Raw genomic sequence first — 11906 nt, 5'->3', positions numbered from 1 at the left:
AAGGATAAATATTTAGTGCCCTCTGCTGTTTAAAAAAAGCACTGCAATTCAATTTTACAAGTAATAACGCTTGGCACACGCATGTTTTTAATACTAACTTTGAGTTGTTTAATTAACGCCATGCAAGCTCCTCCCTCAATACTTGATTTTAGTGTTTGAAGAATTGTATTTGTGTTTTTTTGTAAATAAATAAGTACCTTTTTGGTTGACAAATAATTGTTCACTAAAATAATCGTGATTATTATTTTTTCTATAATTGAGCAGCCCTAGTATAATCTATGGATGTGTACGCATCGACGCTCAGAGCCCGATTTTGATTTTGGGCCTAGGGGGCCCAATTTTATTTATTTATTTTTTTTTAAATCGGGATTCAAACGGAGTTGTTGGCTGAGTGTGTCGTAGTTGAAATCCATGATAATAAATGTATGCTCAAAGGACTTTCCATAGTGCAGAGTCTGCCGCTTGGTGTTCTCCTGCCTTTGTTGCCTTGATGTAATATAATCAGCCAGGTGTTATCCCCAGCAAAAGATTGACCAGAAAGTAAGTTCCCGTGGGGCCGCAAAGAAGATGAAAAGTGATTATGTGAGTGAGCAGTGGTGAAACAGCGTGGAATGATGTACGATCATAAACAAATCTACCTGCAGCTCACAGTACGCAGCACAGAGGCGATTAATCTCTATGATTGTTACCTATTCAATAAACGTGTTAATATAGAGAAACACAGAGTTTTCTCACAGGCGTGTTTGTAATGTTGAGAAGCTTGTTTGATGTTGGACCAGTTTCTGCTTTTTCATATCAGTCCAAAAATATTGAAACACAATAAGAAACAGCTTGTGAAAAGGCACACGAGAGCAATAATCTCCTCTCATACACTAACATCCTGCCTCTGTCTTCAAAAAAAAAAAAAAAAAAAAAAAAAAGAAAGGATCATTTCATGAGACGCTGCTCACTTCCATTGATCCGATGGTGCCTCTATTTGTAAACGTAGAGTCAAATAATGACACGGATGAAAAATCGCCCAAAGTGTTTGCAAATGGAACTTCTTTGTATACACTATAGAATAATTTATTATTTTTCTGCTTCTGTAAGCTCAGATTCATCACTTTACTACATCCATCACCGTTCTATCATTCCATCCTAGTCAGGGTCACTAGAGCGTGCCCCTGGTGCACTGGGAAGGGTCTGGTTCCCAGTTCCTCACAGACAGACGTACCAGTCTTCTTGTTTGTTGTATTTGGACTGAAAGGAATCTGAGGAGACGTTCACACCAGCCAATCCTGAGTCCCAGGAAGCAATTCTCCTAAAAGTCTGTCTTGTTTGGCCTCATTCCACGTACAAACGGGGGTCTCGGGAGTGGTTGAAAGCCAACTCTGCTTGTTTTACTCTGACATAGAGCTGACTGACTAAAGCAAGAAATAAAGAAATACATCATGAAATATAAAACAGACTAGGGATGCACATCGTTAACTGGTGTCACGGTCTGAGTTTACATCGTACTGAGATTGATTATGAGCATGCGCACTACAGGAAAAAGAATTTTTGCTAGTTCCGCCGTGCTGAGATTGAAACTTAAATTTCAAACAATATGTTTGATGTGTGTATATAAAAAAATACATGTTTTATAATTTTTTCTATGCAGTTTTTTTTTATTACATGTATTGTGTTTGCATAGAATAAATTATAAAACATATTTTTTTTTGTACAAACACAATACATGTAGTAATAAAAAAACTCCATAGAATAAATTATAAAACTTGTATTTTTTATACAGTTTTTTATTATCACATGTATTCTGTTGTGATAAAAATAAAGCACATGTTGGAATATATACTTTTGAAGAATGTATTTTTCCTTTCACTAATTTTCCATGGTAAGCTTAGACAACAACTTGAGTAAGTAATAGTGTCTCATGCAGCAATGTCAATAATAGGAATAGTTTATTCTCCAAAAAAAACATGATTCTAATAAAACTCAATATGAAAAGGAATAGTTTATTTATCTCTGTGCATGGCTAATCTAGCACGGGTACATCTCAGTACGTAGCAGTCATGTACTGAGATTGTAAGAGAATCTCAGTACGGAGGGAAACTCAGACCGTGACAACCCCACTCGCAGTGACGTCACACACACAAGCTGCTGCAGAGCAGGGGTGAGCTGAGCTGCTGCATTTCACACAGAAGGATCGTCACCTCTAATTCCTGTAAGAGGGATTTGTGCACCAATAACACAACCAATATGTCCAAACATTTACACGGCATTATACTCAAGCAGTGCCGTGTTTTTAACGCACTTAGCAGCACCAGCGCTAGCACTAGCATTAGCACAGCAGGTCAAATTAAACAACTCTCTGCTGCACTAACTCCATTGACTCCTTTAAAATGCAGCTAAATACACTTTTGTACAGACAAGCTTTTAATTAACCTCTTTTATTAACTTGGTGTTAATATTGTATTTTATTTTTTTTATTTTGAAGGACTGTCTTGTATTGTATCTTTGTAAATCACTGTTTATTCTGTTTTGTGAAGCACTGTGTTTTTACTGTAAAGTACCTTTCTATGAAAGGTGTTATATAAATAACATTTACTTACTAATGTTGTGTGATAATGATAAAAATGAGGTTAATTTATTATCCTTAGCCAATAGCCACTTGACTTGTGGACTCATTTTATTCATATTATATGAATAAACCCGATAATTATTTTAATAAACCAGGTTGTGTTCTTCTCTGTACTCATGTACTACTTGTTTTTCAACCAATTTGGTAATCGATAAGACAACTTGTAATTCACAATTTATTTGCATGTTTATTAATTACTTGCGTCAACTATCGTTTCAACCATAACTCTCTGGTTACAACTTCTCAAATCTGATGCTACAGATACAAAAACTAACTACTTTTCTCACATGAATCTGTGCTGCTTGAGTTTTGCAACACATTTTGCGAGACGTCTGTAGCAAAACAGATTCGTGCTTGTAGAAAGATCATGCAAAAGCTCACATAATGTTACAGGAGGAGAGAGACTCACATTTAAATGGAGGAGGTTCAGTGTTTTGACGGATATATCGAGCAAATCAAAGTGTTTTCCTCTAACATCTGGTTGGGTTGTGTCTGGTTCCCCTGTTTTCATAGTGTAGAGATGATTATCTCTGATATACGAACCCGTATTCACCTCTGACAGTCCATGTTGATCTCTGTCATATACCAGACGTGAAAAAATAAATAATGTACCTCATAGATTGCCACTGATGCCTTCTCTTACCTTTTGAAAAACACAGACTTTATGAATTAAAGATGTTAAAAATTTCAACAGAATTCTGTTTAACAGGACTCTACGGGTCAGTTTGCTTTCTTTTTTTTTTTTTGTGTGTTCACAGATGAGATGAAAAGATGTTTTCTGACACTCAGTGAATTCCAAAATGCAACGGGTTCATCCACACAGACATTCTATGAGATGAATTACAATGAAGCTGTATTTACCTGGAGGACGGTTGATGGTTAATGTGAGAGGCGTTAAAGTTCATCTTCCTTTGACTCTGGCCTGAAAATCCAGCCAGATTCTTTCTTTTTATTTATTTATTTATAACTCTGATGACCTCAACAGTAATGACTGATGTCTGCAGGCTTTTTATGGTGTGTTTGCGTGTGCGTGCATCCGCCAAGTGACTCCATCAATAGTTCTGAAGTTTTTCATTAAAACAAACTCACTTGAATATTTTTAATTTAATCAGAGGGGACAGGGGAAGTCTGTTATTGATTGGTGTGTTAGATTAAGATCAATAGATACTTTTTCAGATTGAAGTAGGACTAGGGATGGGCGATATAGACAAAAAAAAAATAATCCAGCTAATCCCTGGTATTTATCACGATAACGATAAACATCACGATAAATAAAAACTATAAATAATTGAATAAATAAATAAAGCAATTCCCAACATAAAGTGTAAACAGTTTCCTTACAAACACAAATAAATGTGATCAACACGAGACACATTAATAAAGTCTACAATAGCTGCTGTTCCTTTTACTTGGTCTATTCCTTATATGGAGTGGTTAGCGTTAGTCTGTGTTGGTGTGTTAGCTTAGCATAGTTAGCTTCAGTTGAGTTTCCAGTTGATAATCGTTGCTGCAGGTTCATCTCTGTCCCCGTGTTTGTGGATCTGACGGAGGAACTTGGATTGGTTCACGTTGTTGGATGGTTCTCTGGTTTTAACCAGGTAGCAGTCCGTGATGTATCGCAGCTCGGCAGCTTCAGGTAGCCGTGACGAGCACCGCCGTCTGTGTGTGTGTGAGGGCTGAGGGGCGGAGGGGTGGTGCACACCGGGGAGGCTCCGCGGCGGAGCTGCCGTGAATAGCGCTCTGCTCCAGAGAATAATAAGTTGTTGACAACAAACTTGTGGGCACTTTTTGCCCGTGGAACAAGGTTTTTAGGGGCATTCTTGGCTAAATTGAGGGACAAACAAGTGTGTTACTGTAATATGACCGTCATATTGATTCCAATCATTTTTAGTCTTATGTTTTACCACTAGATGTTGCAATTTGGCTTGAAATAAACACATATCCATTTTTATCCAAGTTTGTGCTGTGCCATGCGTAATGCTTTTTTTATGTTATGCTTCGGTCTAATTCGGCAACGTTTTGACCAATCAGAATGCGTGACACAGCGTTGTAAAGCTCAGAACCTGTAGAAGTTGGTGATAACAAACACTATGGGACCAGGCTTTAGCCCTGGCCAATCAGAGCTGGATAAAGGAAGGACCTGCATTTTACGCACAAGCGTTACGCGCTCATTGGCCGGATTTTTTGACTGAGAAATGCCAGATTGTTTGTAATGGTGCTATCAATTGATATTAATGGTTCAAAGAATATATCAATATCTATGAGAGGAATTACAATGAAGTTGATGGTAAATGTGAGAGGACCACAGGAGTTAGGGTTCATCTCCCTTTAACTCTGGCCTGAAAAACCATCCAGATTTTCTCTCTCTATTCACTCTGATGACCTCAACAGTAATGACTGATGCCTGCAGGCGTCTGATGATGCGTGTGTGCCAAGTGACTCCATCAATAGTTTCAAAGTTTTTCATAAAAACCAACTCACTTGAATATTTTAACATAATCAGAGGGGACAATGGAAGTATGTTGTTGATTGGTGTGTTAGTTTTAGATAGATAGATACGTTAACCTTTTCTACCCCCAGCCTCTTCTCGAAAATCACATACCCATAACAAATAACGTTTTTCAAAGCTTCTACATGACCTACATGGCTATTTTTTTTTTCAGATTGAAGTAGGACCCTTTGTGGTTACATATTATGGGAAATCTTGGAAATTATTGATACTGAGGGACAAAAAAATCATGTTTTAAATACAGAAATCTGTAGTCCGCCCAAAAAAACTATCAAGATTTACATGAAATATAAAGCCAATTCTCAGTAGGGAAGGCTACAAGGGCAGAAATAATTGAACTAATGTATGGACATCAATTGCAGCAAGTACGGTGATAAAAATAAACATTAGGCCAAAGATACACGTTTTTGTACAAAAAAGTTCAGGCAGAAGCAGAGTTAGTGTTGAATTTTTCCATATGTTTGGGAACAAGTGTGTAACTGTAATATGTCAGTCAAATTAATTCCAATCATCAGTAATCTTATTTTTTACTACTAGATGGTGCAATTTTGCTTGAAATAAACATATTATCAATTTTTATCCAAGTGTGTGCTGTGCCATGCGTAATGCTATTTTTCATCGTGCATGGGTGTTATTCAGCAATGCTTTGACCAGTCAGAATGCTTGACACAGCGTTGTAAAGCTCAGAACCTGTAGAAGTTGGTGATATCAAACACTATGGGACCAGGCTTTAGCCCTGGCCAATCAGAGCTGGATAAAGGAGGAACCTTTCACAAGCTCTATGCGTTCATTGGACGGATTTCTCGTCTAAGAAATGCCCGGATGTCTTTAATGGCGGTATCTATCTGACAACACGATTTGGATTTATCAAAATATGGAGTTTTATGCACTAATGTTCCATCGTTAGAGTAGATATTACATTTTGGAATTCAGAAAAAGGAATTAAAAGAGTCAAACATCTGGAGCAGCTTATTTCTTGGGATCCTCCGAAATTAAAATTTGTGGCCGAAACCAAAAATGAGAAAACTGAACTACCAGAATAAATGATTAGTACCATTGCATTTATGGCTGAGTGTGTACTAACCTCACTAAAATCAAAGAATTGCAATTGTATCAATTATTATTTATGCTTCAAATAATTTATCAATAATCCAGACTCACGTGCGCTGACTGCGGTGTTTGAAACATCCTGTTTTGGTGAATAAAAGTGTTTCGCTGCATCACTAATTATTATTTTCAGTTAATGTTCTAATCAATATCATTTTCATCATCATTATTAGAACAATATTTTAATCTAAAAATAAACATTACAAAACCCCATGTTTTAAAATGCTTTTATTTGTTAATTTTCTACTCTCTCTCTCTCTCTCAGGTACCCCCTATAGTACATCACGTACCCCCATTTCAGAAACACTGTCACTACATACAGTATTTGGTATCTTTTTGATGCATTTAACTCTTTTGTTTTAACAAAACAAATGCAGTTGGACAGAAGATTTAGGTGTCACGTTATTAATCCTTTAAAAAGAAAACAAACAACATAAAAAGTGTTTTTTATGTTTTATGGTAGGGCACTGCTTTTAAAACATGCAAACCTCAAAGAATCCTCTTAAGTAGGCAGCCAAAATTCAGCCGTCCTATTCATAATAGCTGATCATAAGGGATTGTTTATTGTGTATTGTCCCTTTTGTAAATTAATAAAGAAAAGAGAATGCTAAAGTGATACAGTTGTCCTTGACATGAACCTCCTGGTTTTAAAGCTGTAAATACAATTCTCGTGTTCCTATATATTTATTTATATAATATATCAGGCACTACTCACTCATAAAACCACTGAGGATTTTTCTCTATTGTTTGCCGATGGTAATCTAGTATTTACTTTGTGCACACTGACCCGAATGCACTGCAGCAATGCTGAAGTCTTGATCCTCTACTTACAACATCACACACACACTTTCACACAATAGGGCGCGTGCACCCTCATACACGCAACTCTTTTAGCTCTAAAGGAATTTTAAACCTCCCAATGTCCTCACAGTGTTGCATTTTTCATTGGTATTTTAAGCAAAGCGCTGTGAGGTCTTAAAAGTCAGCTGGCTTTAATTCCTCTGAGGTGCAGGGATTCAACTTCTGCCTGGAAAGAGGCTTAGAAAGAAAGTTCTCCTGTTTCCAAATCACCACATCTTTTTTCTCTTTCCCACATATAATTTACATTGTTTAGTGGAAAAAGAACAAAGTATAATTGGATACGAATGTGTAACGTCACCTTCACTGCAATATTTCACTAAAATTTATTTGCAGATTGTTTGTAAATGAGTAAATTTGACATTTTAATTGCCTCATTGTTCGCTTCCTTTGCGTACGCTGCAGTCTGTGGTGCAGGTGTATATATAAAACATCAAAGATTAGGATCACAGAGGTGCTTTATGGAAAAAAACAAGAGCTTTATTGTGCTTTTTCACTTCTGTGAAAGTGAGCAGGAGCCACATCCAATATCACACATTAGGCTTTGATGATGATGGAACATGAAAGCATAAATTAACTGAATTTCCCATTAGTGTGTCCTGCAACTGATGAATCTGGTGGGCAAAAAATCAATTTTGTGCTTAAAGAGTAACTAAACCCCAAACCCATGTATTTGGGCATTAAATACTGCTGTTGACTGATTCTAGTCCAACTTTTAACATTTTAGTAAAAGTATTTTAATTTTGCATATTTAGTTGTAAAATGTCAGATATACTGGCCTCTAAGGGTTGAACGCTGCTATTACAATTTAAATTGGCTGCGACAGATTATTTGTGATCATCGTGTGTCACCAACTTTCACTGTTGGCCCCGCCCCTCCTATAAAAGCTTGAAGGAGGAAGGAGGGTTTCCTCCAATCACAGCCCTCGGTGAGCATCGATTGACAGCTCCAGTGCGGAACTATTTTCTGCAACGGTGATGTTTTTGACTTTGTGCTTCTATAAAAGCAGATTCTGCGCTAATCAGAGGGTCAAGCTACGTGTGCATGTACAGGCACATTATGTGTGTGTATCCCCATCTGTCTCTGTTTGTGCGTAAACGTGCGTGTACTTCTTGTTGCTATATGTGTGAGGTGGTTTTTCTAGGGTTCATGGTGGGCAAGGCTGTTTGTCCGTGAGTGATATAGTGTTTGAGGCGTTATGTGTGCATGGGTAAGCTTTTATTGTGTGTGCGTGTGGTTGTAGTGACACACACAGCTCAGCCGTGAACTCACTGTGCAGCGCTGACCAGCTGCCTGATTGGGCGTGTTTTATCTACTTCAGCCCATAATCAAGGCATTCTTTGAATTTCCCCCCTAGTGGCAGGTCAGCAGAAAGCAGGGGTTTAGTTACTCTTTAAAGGACCTTCTCCATACGCGTCACAGTAATTCTGGCTAGCTTGGAGAACAAGAGGTTAGCGTGCGTGTTCGAATGGGACGCCGTTTGAACGAAGCCCAGCTTCTGGTACATGGACATGGCGGCTTTCTGCGGTGAGCTCAAGTCCAGGGTGAGGCGGGAAAAGCCGCGCTCTTTACAGAAGTTCATGGCCTTCCGCATTAGCTCAGAACCGACGCTCTTGCGGCGCGACGGGAACGCCACCACTACGTGAGACAGCTCGCCGTAGCTTCCGTCTTCACCGATCACGCCGCCGTTCCAGTCGTCAAACCTCTCGCCTTCTTCCTCCGTCCTCTTGCCCGTCACCGCCACCATCCCCAACACTTTGGCCTGCCCGCCCACGTCGGCCTCCGCCACCCAGAAGCCGTTATCTGGGTTTTGCAGGTAGGTGGCGTTAATGTCGGCCATGTCTGCGCCAAGTCTTCTGAGCATGTATCCCTCGTAGATGTCGTAGCAGCAGTAATAAATGAGGCCAGCCCAGGCGCTGCCGAAGAGCAACCCCTGGAAGTAGGAGCTCCCCCCGAGCACGTAGCCCGCCATAGACACGCTCAGGGCGATACCAACGTGGTCGGGGTGACTCATGGCTTTGAAAAAGGCCGGGTACACGTGCTCCAGTATCCCATCCCGGAACAGTACGGCGGCCGCGTACTGGTCCGTGGGCCTGTATTCACGGATGGAGAATTGAACTGTAGAGAGAAGAGAAGAGTGTTGGGGTCAATTACGTTTTTCAGTTACAATTACATTTTCAATTATCCATGTTCAATTACAATTTCATTACAATTATGGTGATAGTCAGTTTTTTCCGATTACAATTAAACAGAGTTGTAAAAAGTATTGATACTGTATATAAGTACTGTAGTCATACATAAAATACTCAATTACAGGGAAAAAGTAGCTCAATTAAAAATGACTCAAATTAAAAGTTACTAGTTACTTTCACCCCCTTCACGTTTATTGTTGGTAATAAACCTTACCACGGTTCCCTTGCGTACAGTAAACATCTCATGTAGAAACTTAAAAAGGAAGAGACCAAATCTTGTACAACTGGAACTTAATTTATTTTCCACAAAGGCATCTGTATAAAATGGTTAGGGTTAGGTTTGTCAAAATGTACAATTCCTTTTTAAATAAAAACATGATCAGTCTCTAAGTATAGCTACATTTATGAACTCTAAAACTGAGAAAATAACCAATGTTGTTTTGGCGCCGTACATTACGTTTAATCTGATTAGTCGACTATGATGTGATGCATTTGATTGTTGTCTGGTCATTTCACTTTTTGTAGTTTCACAATGTCCGTTGATCATTTTAAAACAAAAACACAATAATTTACTCAGTAACGGTTGGGTCTAGAAATGTAACAAATTACTTTACTTCTTTTAAATCATGCTTAAGTACAAGTAAAATGACTGATTCAGAAATATACTCATAACTGCACAAGCACCGATAAAAGCAACTAAAGTACAGTAATGTGAGTATTTGTAATGCGTTACTTTCACCTCTGCACTTGAATTACGGCTCTACAAATTTGCATTCCCGCAACAAAGCACGTGGAACACAAGTTTGTACACAGAACCAAAAGTTTAGATATTTGTAGGCAGTATTCTTGGGAATTATCTGCATTACGTTAATACATTGAGGATTTAAGAACTATTTATTTAGAGTCAAAGTTACAGCCATTGTGCAGGACAAGATTTGAACCAGCCTCTCCTTGATAATTGCTCTTGGGGGTGTGAAGATTCACTCACAGGTAGTAGGAAAACTTGATATTAAACATATTTTAAAACTCAGTCCAATTAAACCAACTGAAACAACTGCCAGGAAAATGCCTCCATCACCGCCTGGATCAAATTCCCGCTGGTCTTCTGTCCACTAACCCCAACCAGTGGAGGCAGATGACTGCCACCTCTGAACCTGGTTCTCCTGGAGATTTCTTCATGAAAATAAGGACGTTTTTTCTTCCCACTGTTGCTCAATTCTTGTTCATGTGGATTTTGTTGGGTTCTTTCTTTTTTACTATGAACTTTACATTGTTTAGAGCTTTGAGATGACTGTTGTATTTTGCGATATATAAATAAAGTTGAGTTGAGTTGTGTGTAAGCCATAGAACTGTAACATGGTTCCCCAGTTTTATGCCAATTACAATCACAATTAAATGAAGATTACAAAGGCAAAATAACTATGCAATTACAATTATAGTTATGGCGTAATTGTAACAAATTATCAATTACACAATTACAATTAGAATTAACCCCAGCCCTGGTGGGAGAGGAGGAGAGCTCAGCGAGGCTAATCCGCCTGGTGTCGCAATCAGGAATTCCTCATGGATTACTCAATGGTCTCATTGTGTTTAGCAAACACGTGGAGAGAATCATTAGAACCAGTTCTCTTCATAATATGTATTTAGAGTTACTATTTCTTCCAGCTTTTACTGTTTCTTCCCACCAAAAAGAAAAGTGGAGGCAGATAAAATCATAAAACCATAATGTCAGGAAGTTGCTCTAAATCTGGGAAGCAGAACAATCGCACCTAAAGTTCACTCAGTGATAACAGCGCGAGGTGTGAAAGCCGAAGCAACAATCAAAGGTCTGTGGCGGCGGGCGGTGAAATGATCAGCGTGTCATGTAGGCATGTTAGTAGTGCCATTCACTCACACTCCTCCCGTCTTTGCAGAAAGTCTTCCTCAACAATCAACACGAGCGCTTTTTAAAAAAAAAAAAAAGACTGAAGGAAATAACAAGAGCGTCAAACTTACGGTTGTTTTTCTGGGCCATGCCGACTGCTTCCATTCGTCTCTCGCTCAGACTCTGAAGCTCTTAGTGCCGCTGTTCCCCCTGGACTTAAGCTTCAGATTGGGATAATCAGCCATTCACAAAAGGGATAAAAATCAGGGGGGGCAATGCCTTACCTCCATACAACTACACACTGCAGACCTTAAATGGCTCAAGTTATTGTTAAAAGAAATGTGGCTTTTTTTTTGTTGTAAAAAATACTGACACAGATTGAATAGTTGTTGCTTTGAATTCAGGTGAAATCAATTGAACACACACTTTTAATTGTGCACAGGTTTCTAAATGAGCCCAGGCAACAGATTGAAGAAGTCTACGTCTTGATTTCTAAGGGAGAATAGGCTCAGACTGAATACATTAGGTCAGAAAACTGAGCAGAATGTAAAGTTAAAGCACTTTCCAGGAATAAAAAGCTCTCATTAGCCTCTTCTACCCTCTGAGCTGTTAAAGGTGGATGTCTTTTTTTTTTTTTTTTTTTTTTAAAGGTTTCTATGGATTTCCTGTCAGGAATCAACTGTGGATCCAGTTCATTACGACCAGGGTTGGGGTCAATTATAATTGGAATTACGTAGTTGATGATTAATTACAATTATG

General features: G+C 38.6%; 1 protein-coding gene across 1 annotated transcript; it reads right to left on the bottom strand.

Annotated features, from left to right (window-relative positions):
* Positions 1-8484: 8484 nt before the first annotated feature.
* On the bottom strand, positions 8485-11358 carry LOC114467506 (N-acetyltransferase family 8 member 3). Its single transcript, XM_028453853.1, has 2 exons — positions 11279-11358; positions 8485-9209 (listed from the first exon to the last, which is right to left on the bottom strand). Exons 1-2 carry the CDS (start codon positions 11310-11312, stop codon positions 8485-8487), a joined length of 759 nt encoding a protein of 252 aa, XP_028309654.1. The 5' UTR covers positions 11313-11358.
* Positions 11359-11906: the final 548 nt, after the last annotated feature.

Source organism: Gouania willdenowi, chromosome 7 (assembly GCF_900634775.1).
Source record: "Gouania willdenowi chromosome 7, fGouWil2.1, whole genome shotgun sequence".
NCBI lineage: Eukaryota > Metazoa > Chordata > Actinopteri > Blenniiformes > Gobiesocidae > Gouania > Gouania willdenowi.
The sequence above is the reverse complement of the archived record's forward strand: the minus strand, read 5'-3'. Positions and strand labels throughout refer to the sequence as shown.